General features: G+C 43.5%; 1 protein-coding gene across 1 annotated transcript in view; it reads right to left on the bottom strand.

Annotated features, from left to right (window-relative positions):
- MCF2 (MCF.2 cell line derived transforming sequence) overlaps window positions 1-8,627 on the bottom strand; it is a 147,673-nt gene extending 139,046 nt beyond the window's left edge. Inside the window, 2 exon segments of the mRNA XM_020971780.2 lie at window positions 8,092-8,269; window positions 8,432-8,627. Of these exon segments, the coding sequence (XP_020827439.1) occupies window positions 8,092-8,254 (163 nt within the window). The 5' untranslated portion in view covers window positions 8,255-8,269; window positions 8,432-8,627.
- Window positions 8,628-26,398: the final 17,771 nt, after the last annotated feature.

Below are 26,398 nucleotides of genomic sequence, written 5' to 3'. Positions count from 1 at the left end.
CCCAACCTCCATTGATCCTAACTCCAGACCCCCACTCACATATGTTCCCTGCTGTGGGTCAGGGTCTCCCCGCCTCTTGCCTAGGCTAGTAAAATAGCGCCTTAATTGATCTCCTTGCCTCTTGTCTCCCTCCTCTCTAGGTCAGTGTCCACAAAATAATCTTCCTGATGCACAAGTCACTCTCTCTCTTGAAATTCCTCAATGGTCCCCTGCTACCCACAGGAGGAAATAAAATGCCCTTAGCCTGGAACTGAAGGATCTCCACAAATAAGCTGACACCAAGTGTTCAGCCTTAATTCATATGACTCTCCTAAATGCACTCTCCACTCTAGGGAAATGGACCTACTGATTGTTCTCTGAATTCAACATCCCACGTGCTTGGGACATTCCCCTTCCCCCATCTGCTGTCCTTTTCTCAAGGCCTTAATCAGATGCCACCTCATCTGACAAGGCCTCCCGGATCACACAGCAGAAAGTCTTCTCTCCCTCCTCCAATGTCCCTCCCACACTTGCTATCTCTTTTGCCCCTTGTCTTATACACTTATCTGTGTCCTGGCACAGCCCTCTCATCCCCACCAATAAAAGAGTAATTTCCTAAGGACAAGAATTGTGTCCCTCATTCTCTTTGTGCCCCAATGCCCTGTGCATAGAAGTCACTGTCATACTTATGTTAACCAAGTAATATTTATTGGAACCTAAAGTTTTAAAAACACATATTAAAAAAATTGTTTTCACATGCAAATGGGAAATAAGATATATAGGCAATAGGGTATAGAAATCTATCCTGCCACACAGGAAAATAGAAGGGGAAGGGGATAAGAGAGGGGGGGGTGAGATAGAAGGGAGGGCAGATTAGGGGAAGGGCTATACAGAATGCATGCAATCTTGGGGTGGGGGGAGGGATGAGATGGGGAGAAAATTGGGAACTAAAAATCTTGTGGAAGTGAATGTTGAAAACTAAAAATTAAATATTTAATGTAAATTTTTTTTTAAAAAAATTGGACTATCAAGTAATATTTATTGAATTGGATAGCCTAGTGTACTCCAGGAGCTCCTGTGAGCATCGATACAAAGACTGAATGGCTTTCAACATATTCTGTGGCAGAAGGTAGAGAAATGTGCAGTTTATTTTCAAAAGATGACCATCTAAAATGGTTTAAATTTTTTTTTTTAAATGGCATTTAAAGGGCATACTGAAAAATTTAGTTAATAAAAACAAAAATAGCTTGCATTTTTATAATGCTTGGAAGTTTGAAAGCACTTTCTGTTTATCACATCATTTGTTCCTCCCTGGGTGAAGGAAGTGCTATGAGTATGCCCATCTTACAGACAAGAAAGCTGAAGTGATATGTCTAAGCTTGCACAGCTAGTTAGCATCTGAGGCAGGTTTTCAGCCCAAGTCTTGAAATTGCTACAATCCATCTCCTGGTGATGCCAGAAAAACACAGTGTTCCAGAGTCCTAATCATATCATATTAAAGCTAACACTGAATATTGTTACAGTGATTTTCTACTATCAGCTAGATTTTATAACCTGTTGCAAATTATTAGCAGTCTCCCTTTTGAAGTCTGGGGGAGATTCTTATCTGAGATCACCTTTTGTCAACAGAGTTTATATTTGTCTGACTGTCAGGAAAGCAGAACATTTCTAATTTCCTCTCCTTTACCTTCAGGTAAAGAAATAGACATGTATCTTAGGGTAGAGAGAAACCTTTACTTAAGTCCAATCTCCAAAGGCTAGTTCAGAAGATATTTTATCATAAGCACATGGCCACTTTCTGTCATCTATTTCTCTAATTAGAGGAATAAGTGATTACTAAATGTATTCAAAAGGGGAGAAATTCCAGGAAAATGGCTGTCCAACAGATTAGCTGCTGGAGTGGAAATCACCCTGGCTTATGAAGCCAGCTACATGGGAACTGGTTTCAGCTCTGACACTCAAGATCTGGGTAAACATGGGCCACAGTTTCCTCACTCTGCAAAATAAAGGGGTTAGAAAGCTACTTTTCCCATGACTCCTAAGGTTCCTTCCAGTTCTATTGATTTGTGATAGAGCAGAGAGAGATTTGGGGTCAGAGTACATGGGTTCAAATTCTGGCTCTGCATGACTGTGGGCAAATGACTTTCTCTCTCTGGGCCTAATCTTTTTCTCATTTACAAAATAAGAGGGTTGAACAAGATGACCTCCAAGGGCTATAAGCCCTTTTAGATAGTAATTCCTGATTTACAAAGTACTCTATGAGCATTAACTCTTTAAAAAAATAACTTTTAAAAATATCTTTTATTTTTATGTCACCTTCAATTCCAAATATATCTCTTCCCCCTCCCCTACCCAGTGAGACATCTCTTGTAACAAGAATTAAAAAAAAGGTGAAAAACAGTTCCACAACTCATTGACACACCAACCCAGTCTGACTGTATATGTAATATTCTCTTAAGTAGCCTCTGTCCCACTACCATCTTGGAAAATTGGAGGGAGAGAGGCAAATTTGCTCCTCTCTTCTCCATGGTCCAGCTCGATCTTGATAATTAGTTTGGTTTGGTTGTCATTTACACTGTTGTAATTGATGAGTATATTATTTTCTTGGTTCTACTTACTTCACTCTTTATCAGTGCATTAAGTCTTTCCAAATTTCTCTGAATTGTTGGTATTTATTACTTCTAACAGTACTTTAAATCATGGACCATCACTTGTTTACTCAAGTGCTTTGCATATTTAAAGATTTAGGAGTTAAATAACTTAACCAGAGGGGGATGGGTATCTACTTTGTCTGTAGGTGTTTGTTACTCCCAAAAGTTATATTTGTTGACTCTTAACCCTTTAAATACACAAAGCACTTGACTGACATTAACTACTTTGAACTTTAATACAGTCCTGTATTGTATGGTAGCTATTGCAGAAATAAAGAATTCAGAGAAGCGTGGGAAGAGTCACACAAAGTGATGCAACAAAAGTGATGCAGATGCAACTGAGGTTACAAGTGGTCAAATGACTTCTCGATAGAAAGCATATGAATTGGAATTCAAATCCTGATTCCAAGGTTAGCTCTCTGTACTCTGAATCTTACTGTTTCTCAATATTCCCATTTTATAGATGTGCAAATGAGGTTCAGAAGGGTAAAGTTACTTGCCCATGGAGACAAAGACAGTATTAGATATGGGATTCAAAATCAGGTCTTTCTCATTTCAAGTTCAACAGGTTTTTGCCTACTCAATACCATTTATAACTTAGGGAATGACTTTGACATACCCTTACACACTTGATGCCAGAGATTTCATTCATTAAACACTAGTCTCTAGAAGGCTTTGTTATCCTTTCACATATAACAGGAAATATGCCTAGCTTACCAATGGAAACAATAGCACGACTGTTGTCATCAATAATCACAACCTAAAACGCAGCAATGCCAGTTCTAAAGACCTCATGGAATAGAATCCATAATTTTCAAATGCATGTGACAATAACCAATCTGAGTTATCCTCCTACAATGAAATGGCCAGACTTATTATGGTCACTGGAAGCCAAAGTAGTGGCCTGCTAAACAAATGGTGGGCTATGAACACAATCAAATATTATTACCTGATAAGAATAGATAAATATGAGGAATTTAGGAAAACATGGGACATGGAGTCAAATAAGGGGAACTTAGAAGAGCGTATAAACAACCACAACAATATCAGTGAAACAATCACTTTAAAACAAAGTGAATTAATTCTGAATGACAAGAAAATGAAGAACAGTCAAAAAGAATATACCATGAGCCAGATTTGCTACCTCTTGGCAGAGACAAGGGATGACAAGAACAACATGTTGCATACCCTGGTAGGCATGGCCATTATATTATACAAAGGAGAGTTCATTTGGGGTAGACATGGGGGGCAAGCCCTGAAACATTCCCTGAACCAAATGGGATACAAAAAGAGACAAGATAGGTAAAACTGAAAAAGTAAGCAAAACTTTTATCTTCATATTTACGACCTCCATCTCCACTAATCCCCATCTTTTAGAAAGATTACTCACATACTGTACACATTTCAGAGTCCTCACCTGCAAATACAAATTCTAAACGAAGCATTTGGCTTCTCGTTTCTAAGCAGTCCAGATGAAGACTATTGCACTTTGTTCCTGTATGTTACCTCTGCTCATAATAATCTCTTCTACTTTCTCTAAGTCTAGGAAGGGCCTGAAAATCCCACCCCCTAGAAGGGCTTTATAGCAGTTTGGGGTTAGCATATGTAGAAGAAACTGTTACCAAATGAGTGTGATGTCTTAGAGTCAAAATATTTGCGTTCAAATCCCCGAGATGCTTATAAGTAACCTCTTTCACCCTCAATTTCTCCATTTGCAAAATGGGGACACTAATAGCATCTACCTCACAGGGGTTTTGTGGAGAAGCAAAAGAAATTATGCATGCAAAATAAAGTTCGGTAGAAAAATCAATAATTATTTTATCAAGTCCCTTCCCTTCTCTGGGCCTCAGTTTTCTCCTCTATAAAATAAGGGTGATTGGGTGGTCCCCAAGGGTTTTTTAAGCCAAGAGTTCTTAATATTTTGTGTCATAATCCACCCTTTGGGGATCTGATGAAGCCTATAGACTATTTCTCAGAATAAAGTTCTTAAAAAATTAGAGGAAATGCTAAATTTGAGTTTCAGATTAGTGAAAATAAAGATGCAATTTTTCCCATCCAAGCTGGGAATCCCCTGAAATCTATCCACAGACCCCTGGGGATCTGTGGACCCCAGGTTAAGAACCCTTGATTTCAGCTCTAAATCCTTTGATTTCTGAGATAACGAGCAAAGAGAAATAGCATCACTGATCACTCTGATTTGGTAGCACAGAAAGGGGGCAATTCTAAGCCTACTGTGGACTGCAGTTTTGTTTTAATGTTGAGGACAGTTCAGCATCGAAAACTCCTCCATTAATTCTGTGTTCAAACAACACAGAGACTACAGCCCCTAACGTCACAAGTCTGCAAAGCAGAGAAGGGTATTGATTCACAGTTAGGATAGGTGAATGCTTCCAGGCCAAGAAAAAAAGTTCTGTCTTGGGCCTCTAGGTGGCACAGTGGATAGAGCACTGGCCCTGGAATCAGGAGGACCTGAGTTCAAATCTGACCTCAGACACATAACATTCACTAGTTGCATGACTCTGGGCAAGTCACTTAACACCAATCGCAAAGAGTCCTGTCTAGCCAGGGTGCTTTCAGGTATAAAAACAGTAAGCTTGAACTTGTTTTCATTTTCTTTCTAAGGGTTCATCAGATGAACCTTTTTTTTTTTTGATAGAGGAAAGGGTACAGACATTTCCCTACTTTAGCTTAAAGTGGGGTTTGTAGCAGTAAAAGGTGAAGGGCCATCACGTGACCTGGTATAAAGGGGAAGACGGACTGTGGCCTATGTGCTCCTTCTGAAACGGAGAAATGTTGACCTATGCTACCCAGTGGAACCATCTCTAATAAATGAGCAGCCATTAACCCTGCAGCCTTCTCCCTCTTACTCACTTGAGATTTTTTTTTAGGATTTGTGGAATACCCAAAGAATAGACTTGAACAAAAACCCAAATAACTTGGCCCCATAGACCAGGGCCTGAGCAAGATGCCCATGGGACAAACGAATCCAGCAAGCATTTATTAAGCATCTACTATGTGCAAGATGAGAGAGCACAGCGTAGCAGATGGGGGGCCAGCTTTAGCGTCAGGAAGATCTAGATTCAAGCTATGTTTCTGAAACATATTGGCTATTTGACCCAATATAAGTAACTTCACCTCAGCACTCTGGGAAAACCTCTGAGATCATACGTTAGAGATTTACCCCCCACTCCTCACCATCACCACTCAATGTGCTAAGTGCTGGTGATATCAAGACAAAAGAAAAAGCCAGCCCCTGACTTCAAGGTGCTTCCATTCTACCATGGAGACTGAATAGTGGAAAGAGGACTGCAGTTGAAGGCAGAGGACCTGAGTTTGTATCCTGTCCTGCCAAGTACTTCCTATGTGTTTGTGACCCCAGCCAAGTGAATTCATACCCTTGGGCTTTAGTTTCCGCAGCTGTCAAAGAGAGTTGAACTAGATAAGCTCAAAGGTCCCTTTCAGCTCTAAATCAATATGCTTATAAACAGTTAAGTATACACATAGTTAGACAAGGAGAGAACATTAACAGCTGGAGGAATCTGGAAAGGCTTTCCATAGGAATGAACCAGAAGGTAAGCTTTGAAGGAAGTCAAGGATTCTAGCAGGGGACAGCTCATTCCATTCAGGGTTGTCCAACTACCATTGCCAATGACCATATCTTTGCCTTTCTTTGGATGCCCAGCACTTAGCACAGTGTCTGGCATGTGGTGCTTAATTAATGCTTACTGACAGCAATCCTGGGAGGTAGGTACAATTAGCATCCCTGTTTCACACATTATGGAGGAAATAGGTTCAGAGAGGTGAAGAATCACTTAGATTACTTCCTAAATTTGGCATGTCAAGTGTCTGAGCCAACATTTGAACTCTGCACGTCCTGACTTCAAGTCTAGCAATTTAGCCCCAGTGCCAGCCAGTGTGTGTTTTATAGTTCCCTCTCTTGATACCAAAACTCTCTTTTCTCTTCCTTTAGAGCAGACTGACACTGCAGAAGAGGCTATGCATGAACTCACTGTCCTCAGGACCTTTTGCTGAAGAGGCTCAGCTCAGCCCTAGAGTTTGGCATGAGTCCCAAGCAGCACAGGGGTAGAGTCAGTACTCAGCGCACTTGGACTTGGAGCCAGAGGACCTGGCTCGAAATCGTAGCTCTGCCAACTTACTTACCCTTGTGCCCTTGGGCCAGTGTAGTCAGTTGTGCCTAGCGTAAGATGAGCCTATTACCTCCAGGATCAAATACAAACCCCTCAGACTGGCATTTAAAGTACTTCCCAACCTGGATCCTTCCCACCTTTCCAGGCTTTTGACAAATGATGCCCCTCCACTCAGTCTAAGGACCAGCCACGCTGGCCTGTTCCTCACCCACCACACTCCATCTCCCATCTCCCAGCCTTTGTACCCACGTGTAGAAGGTTCTCCCTCCTCACCAGTGACTCCAAGAATCTGGCATTCTTTTAAGAATTAGTCCAAGTTCCCCCTCCTATAGGAGGCTTTTACTTCTCTCTTCCAACCGCTATTGCCTTCCCTTCTAAGGCTAACTTCTGCCTACTCTATATTTATCTCGTATGGATAAATGAATCTGTATGCTGTCTCCTCCCCCAGGATCTAAGTGCCTTGAGGGAAGAGACTATTTTCACCTCTCTTTGTATTCTCATTGCTTAGCACTGTGCCTGGTGCACAATAAGCGCTTAATAAATGCTTGGTGCTCGAGCCCAGTAGCCCCAGGATGCTTTCAAGTTCCTTCCATCTCTCCTAAGCTCTCCTGAGCCTGGGAGTGGTACCAGGAGCTCCTAGGGGTGTCTCAGCAGCACCAGCCCCGGCTGCACCTGTCCACTGTGTGTGTGAGATGCTTGAATCACTGCTGGCTAACGGCCAGCCCCGCGGTCCCTAACACAGATGCCTAAACTACACTGAGCTGTTAGCAAGGGAGTTTACACACACACACACACACACACACACACCTTTTGCCAAATCATCAGTCCAGCTGGCAAGTTACAGGGTCAGTACCAAGCAGAGGGGCTCACGCCCTTTCTCCTCCTCCGGCAGCACCTGACTCCTGGTCCTAGCCCAAGGAGCTTGGTCCAGACTCGCAATCCCACCCACGTGTTTCTCCTGCCCTCTAGATTTGGGGAGCAGGGATCCCCGAGAAAATATGTAACTTCTTTGAGCGGAGGGGGGTGGCTGTATCGCCCACGTGCTCTCTCTCTATGAGTAGTGCCACTACAGGGGAAACCAATGAAGTGGGTGCGCCGCAGGAGGTTACCAGACTTGCTTCCAGCTGCGCTGACCCATTTAAGCCCGAGGAACCGGGGGGGGGGGCTGCTTTGCCAGTCCCACTGGACTGGTCGGACAGCAGGGGAGAGGCAGAAGACTGAGCGCTGCTGCATGGAGGAGTACGGTGGACTGAAGGGGAAAGGGAGCTTGGGGGTGTTAGGGGACACGGGGGCGGAGGCAGGAGCTCCCTTACTTGCAATGATGGACTCGATGAGGGCCGCTGCTTGCAGCAGACAGTAGTAACACTCCATCTCCACCTCTGATATCTTCATGCGCTCTGGGGTCAGAGTCAGGGCCATGTCTGCTTGCACCGCAGCCGGGGTGGCAGCTTGCTTGGGTTGCCCGGCTGTGCTCATGAAGAGGGGGCGGGCCTGGCGGGGGAACCGGTAAGAGGCTCAGGTGCGGCGGCGGTGGCTGCTGGCCTTCTGCAGGGTGGTCCCCATCTTCCCCCGCCCCACCCCGTCTAGCTAGTCTTCCTCCTCCCGGAGGCGAGATGCCGGATCGCCCCCTTCCCTCTCTCTCTGCCTGCCTACCTGGCGCCTCTCTCAGCCCGCCCGTCAGTCCGCCCGCCTGGGCCGCAGCCGCCGCCGCCCCCGCGCCGCAGCCGCCTGCTCTGCCTCTGCCAGTGCCACTGCCACTGCCACCGCCACAGTCGCCGCCTGCTCCTGCTGCCACCCCGCGAGGGGCTGTCTACTGCTTGGCCCGGGTTCCCGGGCTGCAAGCAGGGAGCCGACGAGGAGGAGGAGGTGGCAAGCTACGGAGGGGGCGGGGACGATGTATGCCCCGCCCCTAGCCCCGCCCTGCCTGAGATTTGCGGGGGATGGCTTCGTGCGTGTGAGGGTCAAGGCCAGCAAGGCTCGGATCCTCTCTGCGCGGCCCCCCACCCTCCGCCACCGCCCGGCCCGGGAAACTTGAATGGAGTTTGGGGCTCACGCCGCAGGTACTGCTGCTTTGGGCGGACATTGCAGGACCCTGGCTACCGCCCTACTCTAAGCTCCCCAGGGCTCCCCGCCCCTGTGGGGGAGAGGAGAAGGAGAAGAGCGGAGGAGAGAGAGAGAACGCAAGAGAAGGGAGGGAGTGTCCAGGGATGCCCCAGCGCAATGGGCTCGAGGTTTCCTCTCTTTGGAGAGCCTTGCTCATCAAATCTATTCCATAACCGGGGTGCTGAGAAACCCACTCCTGACAAAGGGCCAACCCTGGAGAACCCTTCCTCTCCTCCTGCCGCCACCATCACCACACCCGGGAGGTTAGGGTACTGGAGGATTAAACACCTCTCCCACCACCCCCCTTCCCCCAGTGAGCACCTTCTGGGACCAGGCTTAGGAGTAGGAAGCCCAGGTCTTGAGGCAGGAGAAAAGTGATCCGAGGTGCTAACCTCAAAGACAAGGTTGCTGCCGCTGGCCCTGTGGTCCTGGTGCAGAGACCTCCAAGCCCCTTCCCGCCAACCAGTGCTGCCCAAAGGGCAGAACAAAGTCTGCCTGGTGGCCTCTCTCTGGGACTTCTAAGCCATAAGGGTACCATGGGGGTGGGAGACTGGGAGTGGAAGAGAGAAACAGAGAGGGTGCTCAAAAAAATAAAAATAAAAATAAATAGTGGAAGGCAAATGAATGAGGAGCAGCTTCTGTTTTGACAGAGGGTGATATGGGTACGGATGGAAATAAAATTGTCCTAGTGGAAAGGGTTCATAGGATCCTATTTCACAAAAGATAAGGGGGGGGGGAAGGGCGGGTCTGAGTGATTAAGAGACTTGTCCAAGGTCACACAGTAAGTAGCATAATTGGGATTCGAACCCAGGTCGTTTGTGACTCCAAATCCATTACTTCCCACCTTTATCACCCTGTGGCTTCAGATTGCCTTTGATAAGGGGAAGGGGAGGGGAGAGAGCTGAAACTGAGTCAGCTTTCATATAGGGTTGCCTCCCAAACCTGGCATAAACTGTGAGTAGCCCTTCTTTCTTCAACCTTTACCCTTTTAAATAATCTCTGTCAAGCTAGTGAACAGATGGTATATAGGCCAACCTTTTCAAGTGTGTATTTTAATATCTCTCTGGGGGAGTCATTGATTGATGGCTAGAGAAGGGGATGCAGGGGAAAACAGAAGCTCAAAGGAGAGCAAAAAATTTGTCTTCCTAATGAGTGCTGGAGTGGAAAGCCATTCTTCCCCGTCTCTCCTTCTGGCTTTGGCATGTCCCTTACCTGGGCCTCAGTTTCCCCATCTGCCAAATAAAGGAATAGGATGGGATGGTCTCCTAAGGTTCCTTCCAGCCCTGACATTCTGTGCCTCAACATGGGAAGTCATCAAAGTACTCTATTGCTCCTCCTTGCAACATGAACCTCAGTTGTATTAGCAACCACCTTAAATGCTGACTCTTCCAGGAAGCCTTCCCAGATTCTTCATCATTTCTGTTGAGATCTTGTCTCCCTACTACACTGTAAATTCAGTAGAGGCATGGGATAATAGATCTGGAGGTGGAAAGGGACCTCTGAGGCCATCTAGTCCAACCCTTCATTTTGCAGAGGAGGAAACTGGGACCCAGAGAGGGGAAAGGACTTGTCCAAGGTCACATCCAAGTAATAAATAGCAAAGCTGGGATTGGAAGCCAGGTTCTCCTCCTCCAAATCCAGCTTTCCTTCTCCTGCAGAACTCTGTTCCCTAAGGAGAGTTTGGAGCACGTCATCTTCATTCTCTAGATCTCCCCCAGCACCCTCAAGGGACTCTGTACAAGTAGGCTTGCGATAAATGTTTGATGAATGAATGAATGGACTCACGCATGAAAGAAACCTGTACTACCTCCTGCCCAAGCGTCCAGGCTCCTCATCATTAAGACTTCCTTCGATGCTTCAGTTATTTGAAAATGAAATAAACGTAGGGCCATAAAGCAGATGAGATCCTCCCGGCAGTAACCCTTAGCAAACTCTTTAATGGATTTGCTAACAGTGCTTCTCATGATACATCTCTGTCTTCCATCATCTCGCCCAAGAGAAGGACTGGTGAACATCTCAGGGAGATACACAATTGATTCTCTATAATCCTATAAAAGCTTCCAATTTTTTAATGGATCTTCAATCTTTACAATCTCTCCTTCGGGTTATTAGTCTCCTAGCTTCTTTCCTTGGGCACAAATTTATCCTGGCCTCAGAATTTTACATAAAAATATACAGACCACTTAACACGGGTGCAAGGCTCTCTTTTCAGGTCACTAATTTACATTTCATAAATAGCTGTCACAGAAACTGTGGTTTATGGGATGCAATGAGAAAAGAGGTTCAAGCTTGAAAAGGCTTTCAAGAAAAGCGTTATTACTGGAGTATGTAGGTCATAGTCCTTGAGCAGAGTTTGTTAGAGAAAAAATATTACAGAGGAGAGTTGCCAAAGGCTGGGCTTATATGTGTTTCCTTAGCATGCCGGGTGCTTTGAGCAAACACGATTTAATGACTGCTACCTAGTGCACACGTTTGTGGATTCAGATACCAGCCACTGAGTCCATAGGTCCCTGGTCCGTGACTCCCTTCTCATCAGAGACAATCTGGCTTTAAGAAATCATGGAATTGGCTTTTTTCCAACCTTACACTTGGCAGAGAGTCAGGGTGGCAGAGTGAATCTACAGGAGAGATTCTTAACCTGGGGTCCATGAACTTAGGTTTTTATACTATTTTATAATTCAATTTGATTGACTTCCTTGGTCTTGCTATGTATTTTATTTTATGCAGTCTGGGGCCCATAGGCTTCGATAGATTGCCCAAAGGGTCCAGAACACAAAAATAGTTAAAAATTCCTGTGCTAGAGTATTGGAGTTGGAATCAGGAAGACCTGAGTTCAAATTCCCCCCTTATCACCATCTCTTGGAAGCCTTGGCTTCCTTTAAGATGCAGCACAAAAGCTACCTTCTGCAAGAGACCTTTCTTGGTCTCCTGCAGAGACTTCTCTAAAATTACCTTACATCTACTCTGTGTGTATCTTACATGTATATACACATACACACACATATATGTACATATCTATGTGTGTATATGTGTATGTATATATACATTTGTGTGCATTTGTATATACATATATGCTTTCTTCTCCATTAGAATGTAAGCTCCTTGAAGGCAGGGACTGTTTTTACCTTTCTTTGTATCTGCAGCACTTAGCACAATGCCTGTCACATAGAAAGTGCTTAATAAATGCTTGTTGATCGACTGAGTGTAAGCCTCTTGAGGTCAAGAGACTGTTCCATTTTTTTCTCTTGGTATCTCCAGTTTCTAACACAGTGCCTGGCATATAATAGGCGTTTGACAAATGCTTGTCTTAATTGACTGAAATCTTGCCTCTGACACTAGCTGTTTGTCCCTGGATAAGTCATTCACCTCTCTGTACCTCAGTCAACTTCCTAAGAAGGCTCTACTAAATTTTGATGAGTTATTATCTGGATCCTTCCTGAATTCCCCTGCTTCTGGCTTATTTTATCACTGCCCTTATTTTTAAGGGTAGGATCATAAGATTGAACAATCAAAAAGTATTTATTTGGTAAGTTATGTTCCAGGCACCATGCTAAGCTCTAGGAATACATTTCTAATGGGGGAGACAAGCTGGAAGAGATCTTAGAACTTAGCTAGTCCAACCAAGATGAGGAAACTGAGGTTCAATGCCTTGCCCAAGGTCAAATAGGTAGTAAATGGCAGGCATGGAATTTGAACTCGTGTCTTCTGCCTCCCAGTCCTGTACTCTTCCTACCATACCTTGCCACTTCTAGCAGTGATAGGTTTTTCAGGGATGAAGAAAGAAATATATGGCCTTATTTTGCTGCCAGTGACATCACTACAATGATGTTTTATGTATAAGGATTAGCATAACACATGTTATCAGGGACACAGATGTGGGCTAGTCATATATGAAGAGAGAGAGATAAGAGTTGGACTCCCCCCCGGCCCAGTGTCATACTGGCACCCATGAAATCTTAAAAGGACAAGAGGAATGCCTCCAGCTCCCTAGGGTGACTATTCTATAGAAAATTTCTTGAAGGCCAGGATAAGAAGGCATGAATGGTTTGCCATTCTTCATGGTGATGGGAGTACATGAACCTTAGTTTCTTTAAAAACTGGACTCATATGTCACTTCTCATTGGGAAACTATTCTTTGCCCCTTATTTGTCAATATTCCCTCCCATCTCCAGCAATCACATCCATACTTATCTTTTTATGTCTTACATTCTCCATTTCCCCAGCAGAACATAAGCCCCTTGATAGAAAGGACTATTTTTGTTTTGTTCTTGTATCTTAGCCCAGCACCTCATATGGAGTAGGTGCTCAAGATTAGGTTGGACCAGTGAGATCATGGGTCCATTGGAATATTGAGGTATTAACAATAATAGCTAACATTCATATAGCACTTGAAGTTTTACAAAATTGCCTTACTCATTGTCTCATATGACACTCACAATAACCCTGTGAGGTAGGTACTCACATCAGCCCTATTTTACATATTAGGCAACTGAGGCTGAGAGGGAGTAACGGCCTTCCACTTAAAGGTCACACAGCCAGTAGGAATCTGAGGTGGAATCCAAACTCGGGAAGTTACTGGCTTTGTATCATTCACTGCATCCACTATACAGAATGTTATCCTTTACATGGCCTCCACGTTCAGATCTACCCAAGACTGAAATCTACTGTAGCTTCTTTCTGATGCTGAGAGAACTTATTGATAGAAATCCTTTAGTATGAGGCCCTTTAATACTTCCCTGCCTGTGCCCCTGGGATGAGGTCCAAAACTCTTTTGCAGTGTTCTATTCTATTTACATGAATCAGCAAGCAGAGTTGGTGAAGAGCTTATGAGGAGCTGTGAAGAGGGCTCCATGAACGAAGAGGAAGGGGAACATAATTCAGAAAGCACCTCAGCACAAAGAAACAAGATTGTTTCTCCTAGGTTATTACTATTGCATTAAAGACAAGCTACAGAGTTCAAGAATTCTACTCCCAAGAGTGAAATCCAAGTAAGCAGAGATCATAGAGGTTGGTCATCAAAGAATGGAACAGTAAGAAAACTTCTCTCACATTTCTTTGTCACTTCCCCCCCCCTTTTTTGTTTTGTTTTATTGATATCTTCTGTTTGACATCACGGTCATTTCCAAACATAGCCCACCCTACAGTCTTCCCTTGTAACAAAGAAAAACAGCTATGCAAAACCAGCAGATATGACTATAACTGACAGGACATGCAACATCCCATATCTATAGTCCCCCCCACCTCTCCAATAAAAGGAGCATCTTCATTTTTGTATCATAAAGAACTTTTAAAATGTGCTTCACTAAGACTCTAGATGGGGATCATGGAACCTTCTATAATGTTGTAGTAGTAGTAGTAGTAGTAGTAGTAGTAGTAGTAGTAGTAGTAGTAGTAGTACTAGTAGTAGTAGTAGTAGTAGTAGTAGTAGTAGTAGTAGTAGTAGTAGTAGTAGTAGTAGTAGTAGTAGTAGTACTAGTACTAGTAGTAGTAGTAGTAGTAGTACTAGTAGTAGTAGTACTAGTAGTAGTAGTAGTAGTAGTACTAGTAGTAGTAGTAGTAGTACTACTACTACTACTAGTAGTAGTAGTAGTAGTACTAGTAGTAGTAGTAGTACTAGTAGTAGTAGTAGTAGTACTAGTACTAGTAGTAGTAGTAGTAGTAGTACTAGTAGTAGTAGTAGTAGTAGTAGTACTAGTAGTAGTAGTACTAGTAGTAGTAGTAGTAGTAGTAGTAGTAGTAGTAGTAGTAGTAGTAGTAGTAGCAGTAGCAGTAGTAATAGCTCAATTCAATTCAGCAAACACTAAGTAGTTACTATGGCGTCATGCTAGGAACTGGGTGTACAAAGACAAAATTTAGATAGTCATTGCTCTCAAGGAACTCATATTCTAACAGGGGACATAGCATGTGAGATATATAGGTATATATGAGGTAATTTTGAAGGGCAAGGTGCTGGGTAAAGGAGGACTCAAACAGGAAAACCATCTAGTAGCTGGTGCTTGACCTGCATTTTGAAGGAAACCAGGAACTCTAAAAGGTAGAGGTAAGGATAGTTTGCATTCCAGATATGGGAGACAGCCCATGAAAAGCCATGGAGATGAGAGATGGAATGTCATGCATGAGAAACAGAAAGGTCAGTTTGGCTGGATCACAGAAGTGTGAAAAGGAAGAGTGTGTAAACCTGGAGCCAAGTTGTGAAAGGCTTTGCTAAATGCTAAATAAATTCTTTATCTATTTCTCTTTAAATGCCAAACAGAAGAGTTTATATTTGATCCTAGAAGTAATAGGAGCCACTGGAATTGATTAACTATGTGAGTGACATAGCACTGTGAAAAGGCTAGAATGAAGAGGGGAGAGACTTAATAATAATATCTAACATTTATAAAGCACTTCAAAGTTTACAAAGCACTTTACAAATATTATCTCATTAGATCTTCACAACAACCCTAGGAAGGTAGGTACCATAATGATCTCCATGTTATAGTTGAAGAAACTGAGGTAGGTAGAGTTGAACAGGACCACACAGCTACTAAGTATCTGAGACCAGGTTTGAACTGAGGTCTGTCCTGACTCTATCCACTGGACCACTTAGCTGCCATTGAAGTAAGGGAGAAAATTAGGAGGTTATTGTAATGGTTCCAGTGAGAAGTAAAGATATTCTGAACTAGGGTAGTAGCTGGATGACAAATGAGAGAAATGTTGTGATGGTAGAAACAACATGATTTGGAAACTATTTGGATATATGGGGTAAGTGAGAATGAGAAGCTGAGGATGACAGTGAGGTTGCCAAATTGAGTACCTGAAATAACAGTGGCACCCTTGGCAGAATTAGAGAAGTTCAGAAGATGAGTGGGCTTGGGGCAGGATGGGAGAAGTAAAGATAATGAATCCTGTTTCGGACATATTGAATTTGAGATGTCTATGGGATATACATATCAGAACATCCAATAGGCAATTGTTGATGCAGGACTAGAGCTCAGGAAAGAGATTAGGGCCCACTAGATTGATTTAGAAGTCATGTGCACAGAGATAATTAAATCCATGGGAGCTGACGAGGCCAGTGTTCCTTCTGGTCATACCTATTTTGGGATATTTTATGTGATATGAATCTTGGCTAACCTTTCACTTGTAGCCATGTCATAAGTTGGAAATATTGCTTTGTAATGAAAACATTGCCTTGGGGACAAAGATTTACAAAATAAAAGGGTTATTTCGATCCATCAGTTAAGGATCATTTATTAAGCACCTACTAGAGTATGTACAAAGCACAATGCTAGGCACTGTTACAGTCTTAGCAGCTCAAACAAATATTCATTAGGTGTCCACCAGTTTTGTGCATATAGCCCAAGCCTAGATGCTGGGGAGTGACAATGTTCGGATAGGACATGATCTCTGCCGATATGGAGTCCTCACTCTAGTAAGAGGGATTGCATGTTAAGAACAGAGGGCATGCACCTTGAGGAGTCAGAGGATCTGGGTTCAAATCCTGACTCTGGCCCTTGCCAGCTTTATGACCCTGTGAAAGTCACTTGAGCACTTTGGGACTTCATAGGTTCTTTCCCTGCAAAATGCGGACAACAATCCTTGCACTCCCCACCTGCCAGGGATTCTTTGCGAAAAGGCCTTTGTAAGCCTTACTCTACTATGTAAAATCTCGGTTGGTCAGTTGTTGATCTTTATGTGACCAGGAACTTCTAGATCTCTTCCAACCAGTGCTTCTGCAGTAACTGGATGAGCACCCCCTTGTGGAAATGTTGACAAATCACAATATTCTCTAACTGGAAGGGCCCTCAGAAGAGCCATCTGGTCCTACCCCCTTGTTTCGTAGAAAAGGCTGGTAAAGCCTAGAGGGGAAATGACTTGTCCAGGGTTACACAGCTAGTGAGAGCAAAAGCCAGGATTTGAACCCAGGTCCTTGGACTCCAAAGTCAATGCTCTTTCCATTCACTGCACCACACTGATCTTTGTATCTAATATTCAGATTTTGGAATGTTCTTTCCAACCATAAGAGTGTCTTAAATATTAACTATAAAGTGATATGGGAACAGGGGGGAGAGGAGAGGGAATTTGAGTCTGGAATGCAGATTAAGAATCATGCCTTCTCATGCCTTTAGCTTCCAGCATAACCTTACATTCGTTTCTCTCCAGCTTGGCCAGAATGAATTTAGCCTTCATCTGTCAAATGGGAAAAGGTTACTTACTACAGAATTTCTGCATCACCCAATCAAATATTTACCAGTGTGAGCAAGAGGGAAAAGAAAGACCTGGCATCTGAAAAGATGACCAAGCTCCCCCTTTGACCTAAGGAAACCAGTTATACCAGACTGAATATATGGGTCATGTAAGGCCCAAAGAAGTCCATTTGGTAGCATCCAGCTCAGGGGAAATTCAATGACAAGGCCCCCTGTACCAGGATTCCTCCTGAATCTATACCCAACAGTACAATGGCCAAGCAAAGAAAGATTTCCAAAGAGAACACAGTAGGCGAATTGAAAGAAAACATAAGCCTCAAAGAGACCAGACTCAAATTACATAGTTAAAGCCACATCTTGGCAACTTCTTTTCACTGGCCTGGGGGTGGGGGTGGGGAGGCATGAATACCACTGCTTTGCTAGTAGCCTTCCCCCACCCCCACACCCCACCTCTCATCTCAGAAGAGGCAGCTTTGTGAAGGAACTATAAGAGGCTTGGGGAAGGGGGCAGGGGGAAGGGGCGGGGGTCAGACCTCCAACATGCAGGTGGCAACAAATGCATGATGGCCAGAGACACAAAATTCTCTGGTCCTATATAACCCAGAGGGTCTAGTTCATAAGGGGTCAAACAGAGCATTGCTCAGCTTCCCAATATGTTCCCCAAGTCCCCCCACCCCCACCCCACCCAGGAGCATAGAGGACCATATGAGCCAAGGGGCACATACAGGTTCAGAGATTGTTGGGAGATGGAGGAGTGCATTGAAAATCCCATTGTATTTGGAGTCAGCTGCTTAAAGACCCCAGCTCTGCCATTTACCATGACCTTGGAAAAATTACTTAACCCTTCTTGGCCTCAGTTTCCTCCTCTGTCAAATCTGAGGTCCCATCTAGCTCTAGGCCTATAATTCTATTTGAGCAATGAAACTGAGGCTCGGAGAGATGAAGGTTGCAGTTCTCAATCCATGACTTGCTAGTTATGTGACCCTAGGCAAGACACTTTTCAGAGCCTTGGTTGCCTTATCTGTAAAATAAGACTGCTAATACCTTTCCTGCTTGAGGACAGTGAGTTCAACCAGATGATTTCTCAAGGTCCCTTCCTGTTCTAAGAGGTATGAGGTATGCTTCTATTTTTTCCCCCCAGGAAAGTAGATCTAAACAATTTTATAGACCTTCATGAAAATAATAACTACATATTTGAAATAAAGCTACTTGTCTGAAATGTAGCAATCTGCTCACAAAGACACTAAAATTACCCCCAAATATGCTTAAACTAGATAATGTTCAAAATGTGGTCAGATTTATTGTGTGGTTTGTTTGTTTTTTTTAAAAAGGAAAAAGCACCAGTGTTAACCTGTCATTTTTTAATGAGTTTGGGGAGGAGTTTGCTGCATTTTAATTTCAGTTGCTTCTTATATGAGCTACAAAGATTCTCTGTCATCATGTTCTCATCAGCTTCCCAGTCTGGGGTCTATGGGCTGGACATGTATAGGAATGGCTGCCTGGGCTAAATCTACAGAAGAGGGTGGTGAGATGTGTTACCTTGACAGGAATAGGAAGTGGAGCTGAGGTGCCAGGCCCAGGGCACAGGGTCTGAAGCAGACGTGTTTTTTGCCAGGCAGGCCTTTAAAGGGCAGGGGAGAAGCCTCAGGTTTTCCAATCAGATATCCAGATTATGCAGATATCAGATAGTCCATTAAACCTGAGGCAGTGATGCATCATGGCTTCTCTTCTGTGGTCCTCAGATTCTAAACAGAGACGTGGCCTCCTGTAGACAAATGAAATATCTGGAGGGGTACACGCACACTGCTCCCTCTTTTGGCTACCTTTTCAGGAGACTGAGCCAACCAAGAGAGAGCAGAAGGAACCTCAAAGCACCATAGCCATACATCAGAGTGCTACCTGGCTCCATTCCTCACTGTCTACTCGAGGGTTATATGAACCTGAACCTGTAATGAAAGGATCAATAGCACCATGAATTGCTCCCTGTGGCAAACCAGAAGGAGCAGTGAATTTCTTGGTGCATCAGCTCTCTTTCCTTCCTTTTCTTGAGTTTCAGCTGCACTGCTTTCACTGTGGTGCTAACAGTAAGAAACTGCCAGGGGTGTAAATGGCCCAAGAGGCATCATTGTGTGGCAGAAAGAGTAGTAGCATTGACATCAAAAGTCCTGGCTTTGTGGTCCAGCTGTGCCACTGACTATCTTTGTACTCTTGGGAAAGACATCTTCCCTCTCAGTACCACAATCTTTTCATCTGTCGAATGGGAATGATAATATTTGCCTACCCTACACCATAGGGTTGTTCTGAGTGAGGAAACCTTAAAGCTACATATACACAAGTTATTATTTAATCTCATATTATGGCATCATCCACATTTGAGGGAAGGGTCTGGGCCTGTAATTTCGTGTATAGTAGGAACTGCTAGGGTAGAAGAATCAGCAAATGTCTGTGCCTTACAGCCTTACAGACTTGCTTAGGAGCACTGGGAGGTGTGCAGGGCTTGCCCAAGGTCACATAGCTAGCAAGACTTGAACCCAGGTCCCCCCTAATGTCAAGGGTAGCCTTCTATTCATTGTTCCAGGCTTCCTCCCATACACACTGGTACTTTCATTGGTAACCTCAGAAGCAATAGCTACCCAATCATGTAAGACTTGCCTTATTTAAAAATGAAAATTTAAATGAACAGCACAGCTCCAGCACTGAGGTGTTAGATAGCACTTACTTTGTTCAGTGTTTTACACAAATAACACAGCTTTCCCACATCAACATGGCCTATTTGAATATGCAATGTGGTCAGCTGACTTGAAATTTACATGAGACCGCAATTCATGCTGCAGGGCCTAGTTACGAAAAAGAGGTTCTAAAATCCTGAAACTTATTACACTTCCTACCCACCCCACTTACCCCCACCCTATCAACAAATAGCTTTTTCTGGGGCTTAAAAAATAAAGTGTAGAATCATGAATTGCTCAAGTGGAAGGGGACCTTGAAGATCCAACTCTTTCATTCTGCAGAAAAGGAAACTGAGGCTGAAAGTGGCAGGAGCCTACCCAAGGACTGTTCAATGTAAGATCAGGGAGTACAGTCATCACTGATTTAACCATTCTTCAGTTCTTTGTAAAAGAAGCTTGAAATCAATGCTGAAGTTTCATATGGACATTAGAGCCAAGGGTTGGGGAGGAGGGGGACAGAGATAAAAATTCGTCATTGCTTTTCTTTGCCAAAATTAAGCAATATAGCAGTCATTTCAACCTTCAGAATAAGGCTTCTAGAAATCTGGCAATTCACATAAGTAATCCTGCCTTCCTAATATTTTAGTCACTTGAGATGTGGGTCATGACTTCCAATTTAGAAAAAAAATAAATCTTTTCAAGTTTTCAAGTCATTTTAACACCATTGAATTTTATTAGTGTGATTACAGGCTGTATTAAGAGAAGAAAAGTATCCAGGACTAGGAAGATAGTTATTCAGCTGTCTTCTACCTTGGTCAGACCACATCTGGCTATGGTGTTCAGTTCTAGGTGCCATGTGGTAGGACAGACATCAGAGATCCAGCATCCTCTGGAGGAGGGCAACTGGGATGGTGAAGGGCCTTGGGTTAATGCCATACAAGCACTGGCTAAAGGAACTGGGCAAGTTTAGCCTAGAGGAAGGCATGACAACCATCGGGATTGTGAGGCTCAAATGAAGTAATGGATGGAAAGTACTTCATAAACCTTAAAGTGCTGTTATTACTGTTGCTATTACTGTTAGCCTGCAATTACCAGGTCTCCAGTGTGGTGATGTCTTCATTCCCTAAGCCTTCCGCTGCACTCCTGGTGAGCTCAAACAATGTTTATAGAACAATATAGGAGTGTGCCGATAAGTTTAATCTACAATATTAGCACTTTCACAAGCCCTGATTTGTAGATTGTGGGGGTCTGAGATGTAAATGTTCACAGTGAAAATTTAACAATCAGCTTCACCAGTTACAGCTGGCTCCAGCACACCCCTGCATAGCTAGCTGTCTTCAGATGTTAGAAAGGGTATCAAAAATGAATGACTTGTTCTGTTCAGCTCTGGAGGACAGAGCCAAGAGTACTTAGGGGAAGCTGTGGAGAGATAGGATTAGGCTTGATGTAAGGAAAAGTCTTCCTAACAATTAGAGCTATCCAGAAATGGAATGGGCTGCCACTGGAGATGGCTAGATGGCACACAGGACAAAGCACTAGACTTGGAATAAGAAGACCTGAGTTCAAAAGCTTCCTCAGACACTAACTAGTTGTATGACCCTGGACGAGTAACTTAATCTACCTCTGCCTCAGTTTCCTTATCTGCAAAGTGGGACCAACAATAGCACCTCCCTTACTAAGTTGTCGTGAGCTCAAAGGAGATGATATGTAAAGTGCTTTGCAAACCTTAAAGCTCTGGGCAGCTAGGTGGCGCAGTGGATAGAGCACTGGCCCTGACGTCAGGAGGACCTGAGTTCAAATCCGACCTCAGACCAAACACTTGACACTTACCAGCTGTGTGACCCTGGGCAAGTCACTTAACCCCAATTGCCTAAAAAAAAAAAACAAACCACGAACCTTAAAGCTCTGTAATGCTATCATCATTGTTACTGGGGGGTGCTATCTCCTTGGAGCTCTTCGAGCAAAAAGTCAATGACCAGCTGTGTCAGGTATGTTGTAAAGGGGATCCCTGTTTGGATATGGGTAACACTCAATGGCCTCTGAGATTCCTTGATTCAACTCAGTTCAAATGCAGATTAAAGTCTATAATTAGATTCTAATAGAACCTGTTATTCCTTTAAGGTTATACTTTGGTTTGAATACAGCCATTTGTCCTATGATGGGTGTTATAAGCGGAACTGAGGAAGCCTAAGAAAGACCTCTTCCATAAATATTTTATTCACTTCGATTCATCAGATATCAATGTTCAATCACTGCCAGACTATGCCAGACGTGTAGATGAGCACCTCCTTTGATTGGCCCCTCTAGACATCTTTCTTGAGCAGGCAATGTAGAGAACCAATGAGCTGGTCTGAGAATTCAAAAGGAAGGAGGGGGAAGCTGAATGGAATGTGGGAACATGTCACCCTGCTTCCTGCAATCCCCAGCAGCTCCCTGAAACAAAAGCCAATCGTTTTTGCACCAATATGTTTCCCATGATCCTATGTAGCCGAGAATCAAGGAATATTGAGATCTCAGAAAAATAAAAATTATGGACAACCCAAAAGGCAATTGAGAGAGGCATGATGGGCTCCAGGAAGCTGTAGTATATGATAAATGTGAGCAAGAAGTTGTATGAAAGGTGTGTCCAGGAATTACCAGAGTCCCAGAATCTCAGCGTGGGCAGAGCCCTCAGCAGCCGTCTAGTCCAACCCATAGCTGGCGCTTTATCCACTGAGCCACCTAGCTGCCAGGGACCAAACAGAGGAAGTCTAATCCCTCTTCAAGGCAGCTCTCATATCCTCTGAGCCTTCTCTTTTCCATGCTAAATACCCCTCATTCCTTCTGCAGCCAATCCTCATGTGACAGGAACTCAAGGCCATTCATAGTGCTGTTTGCCTTCTTTACTTGCTATGTGCCAGACACTGTGCTAACTGCCAAGGCACAAAGACAAAAATGAAACCGTCCCTCCCTCAAGGGGGCCGCTAGGTGGCGCCATGGTGCACAGAGCACGGGGCCTGGAATCAGGAAGACTCATCTCCCTGAGTTCGAATCTGACCTCAGACACTTGTTAGCTGTGTGACCCTAGGCAAGTCACTTCATCCTATTTGCCTCAGTTTCCTCAACTGTAAAATGAGCTGGAGAAGGAAATGGGAAACCACTCCAGTATCTTTGCCATGAAAACCCCAAACGGGGTCACAAAGAGAGCTGGACATGACTGAAAAATGACTGAACAACAACAACCCTCCCTCAAAGAGTTAATTTTCTACTAGAGGAAACATGTAAACATATAAATATGTACAAAAAAAGAATTTTGTGGAGGGAGGAGAGGTAGAGAAGCACTAGCAATGAAAGGAATCAGGAAAGGTTTCATGTAAAAGACTGCACATTCTAAAAGACAAAGGTGAGAAGGGAGTGCATGGTGGACAGCCTGGGCAAAGGCACACAGACGGGAGATGGAACGTTGGCTGTGAGAAACAATAAGGTCAATTTGACCGAGCTTATATATTTTAATATTCTGCATATATTTTTATGTTGCATGCTGTTATAATAAGGCTAGAAAAGTAATTATGAAAAGTTTTAGATGCTAAATAAAGGCCTTTGTATTTGATCCTAAAGGTAATAGGGAGCTACTAGAGCTTCATGAGCAGGGGAGTGATGTGGTCAGATCTGTGCTTTAAGAAAAAAAAAGTTTTCAAACTTCGATAGCTGTGCGTAAAATGGATTAAAAAGAGGAAAGACTTGAGGCAGGTGGAGGCTATGCACTACAATAATCCGGCAAAGCCTGAACAAGTTTGAATGTGGCCAACAACGTGATGACCATGTCAACGGAGAGAAAGAGACAAATAACAAAGGTGATATGGAAACAAAACTAAAAAGACTTGGTGACCGAATGAATTTATAGAGAAAAGGAGACTGCAGAGTCTCTCAGAGATTTTACTCCTTCATGTATGGCAGCAGAAAATTATTTGACCATTTCATTTTCCCTTGTTATTTTGCTATTCTGTCCTAATGAAATATTTTGCCATTTAATTTGTCATTCTTTTTTTTCTTTTTTTTTAGGCAATTGGGGTTGTGACTTGCCCAGGGTCACACAGCTAGTAAATGTCAAGTGTTTGAATTGAGGCCAGATTTGAACTGAGGTCCTCCTGACTTCAGGGCCTGTGCTCTATCTGCTGTGCCACCTAGCTGCCCCTAATTTGTCATTCTTTATGGTCTGTTGGTAGAGAAGGCACTCAGTGGAAGCTTGAGGTGGAAGCTTTGATTACCAAAACACCCCAGACCAAATCTGGGGAAACAAAGAGTTCCAAAGTCAAACCCTTATAGCACAAGTTTAGTGATCATATTGTGAGAAGTAATTATTCCACTGTCTTCTGCCCTCAAGAGGCCATAACAAGGATATTTTGCTTGGTTCTGAGTATTGCGTTTCAGGATAAGCCATGGTGCATCCAGAGGAGAGTAACCAAGATGGTGAAAGGTCATATCAATTTGTTATGGGGTACAGTTGAAAGAACTGAGGACATGGCAGGTAATTATGGTCTCGAAAGGTAATCACGGAGAAGAGCTAGACTTCCCCCACATTGCTTTGGAAGACAGAACAAAGACCAATGGGTGAAAGTTACAACATAAGAAAGAACTTGCTAATAATTAATAATTAGGACTGCCTAGCATTGGGACTGGTTGCCTTGGGAGATTGTAATTATTCATCACTGGAGGAAAAGAAGAAACATGATGAAGAGAAATTTCCCTTAACTGAAGCTAGAGACCAAAGGTCTGATTTCAGTTCTGCTACTCACAAGTAGTGTGACCATGGATAAGTCACTTGCCTTGGCTGGACCTCCGTTTTCCCATTTGTGGGCTGAATTTTCCTTAAGGGCCTATCTAGACCTAAAGGGTCTATGATTCTATGAAAAGTATAAGAAAATATCTTATAATGCTGCAGTAATTTGTGACAACTCTGAATCTGGCAAAGAGTAAAATACAATTTAAAAAACACTTAACCTATCCAGATGTTGCTTACCTAGACAAAAGCCGAGGAATAAGCCAGACAGGCTTCTGAGCCGCCAAATCAGAGATCACAAACTGCATTCGTGGACACGCGTTCCTTTGACTCAGAGACTGGCTCAGGCATTCACTCAGAGTTTATCTGCTCTTACTTGAGGCATGCTTCTAAGAAGCTGTTCTGATCCTTCAGTGACGAAAGGTAACAAGTTAGAAACGAAGAGAGATGAGGATAATGACAACTGACCACCCGATAATAAGGAAGGAGACGGCCTATAAAAAGTAAATGCAAGAACTCAAAGTGCACAAAGACCTGGGACCACTGGAAACATGCATTTTGTTGCTATTCATTTTTCAGTCGTGTCCCACTCTCTGTGACCCCATTTGGGGTTTTCTCGGCAAAGGCCATTTCCTTCTCCAGCTCATTTTTTGTGGTTTGTCCTTCGTTCTTGAAGAGGACCATGACATCAGGAAGATGATGCCATGACTTGCAATTGAATTAGAGCTGAGTGAGGGAGGGCTGTGCAAAGTCACCAGCTCACTTTACAGATGAGAAAACTGAGGCAAACAGGGTGAAGTGATTTGCCCAGGGTCACATAACTAATAAGTGTCTGAGGCCAGATTTGAACTCATGAAAATCAGTCTTCCTGACTCCAGGCCTCACACTCTAGTCGCTGAGCCACCTGGAAGACTGCATAAGAAAAAATATTTTTGTGAACATCTGATGTAAACTATGTGTTGGGTTGAATTGTTCTGATTATGAGATGATGGGAACACTTCTGTTTGCCTATTTGTATTTTCTTATTTGTCCCTTGGGATGAAATGATATTAGACACTGGTTAACTAAGGGATTCCATGGTACTATGAATGAAGCCCCACAAGCCCACCATGCCATAAGATCATATACTTCAAGTTGGAAGAGACTTTGAAGTCCATTTAATCCAATCCCCGTCCTGTTACATAATAGGAAATTGAAACCCAGAGAGCAGAATTGAATTGTACAAAGCCACACAGGTAGCAAGTGGCAGGTCTGGTATTTGAACCCAGGTCCTGTCACTTCCTTGAATACTGACTCATTTAACTCAGGGTCACAAAGGTCAAGTGTACCAGTGAGTAAATGGCAAAGTTGGGATTCCAACCCAGGTCTCTTCCTACTACATGGTGCTGCCTTGATAGAAAGCAAGCAGGATGCCTTCATTAGATGGGACCTCTAAAGAGATGGTATGCATAACTGCATCACCAATCATTCCTTAGAAGCTCCTGGTGTATTAAGTAATGATGCCATTAGAAGGCTCCCTCATTTGCTGGCAAGCCACCTAGGACTAAAAGAATGGACCAGTGAGCTCAGTCCAGCAACCTAAAGTAGTTAGCGGTTCTTAAAGTAGAAGGGAAGACACTAGTCTCCTCTGGAGCCAGGAAGGAGGCAGGCAGAGTGGTGTCACTCCAAGCCAAGGGGGAAACCAGGAGGACCAAGCTCAGCCTTGGGGAAATTAATCATGAGACAGCTTGGAGGGCTCAGACCATCTAGTCTAGACCAGGCAAATTTCTTGCATATATATGTTTGTAGTTATTAAAAACTATGTAGTTTCTGAATTTTTATATTATTTTTCCTTAATTAAATCTAGAAAATGCACTTTTTTGTCTAGAGTATGTGGAGAAGGGGATGGGGAAAAAGGAAA

The sequence above is a fragment of the Phascolarctos cinereus genome, unplaced genomic scaffold (assembly GCF_003287225.1).
Source record: "Phascolarctos cinereus isolate Bilbo 61053 unplaced genomic scaffold, phaCin_HiC Scaffold_8;HRSCAF=390, whole genome shotgun sequence".
Taxonomy (NCBI): domain Eukaryota; kingdom Metazoa; phylum Chordata; class Mammalia; order Diprotodontia; family Phascolarctidae; genus Phascolarctos; species Phascolarctos cinereus.
This window is presented reverse-complemented; position numbering and strand designations above follow the sequence as displayed.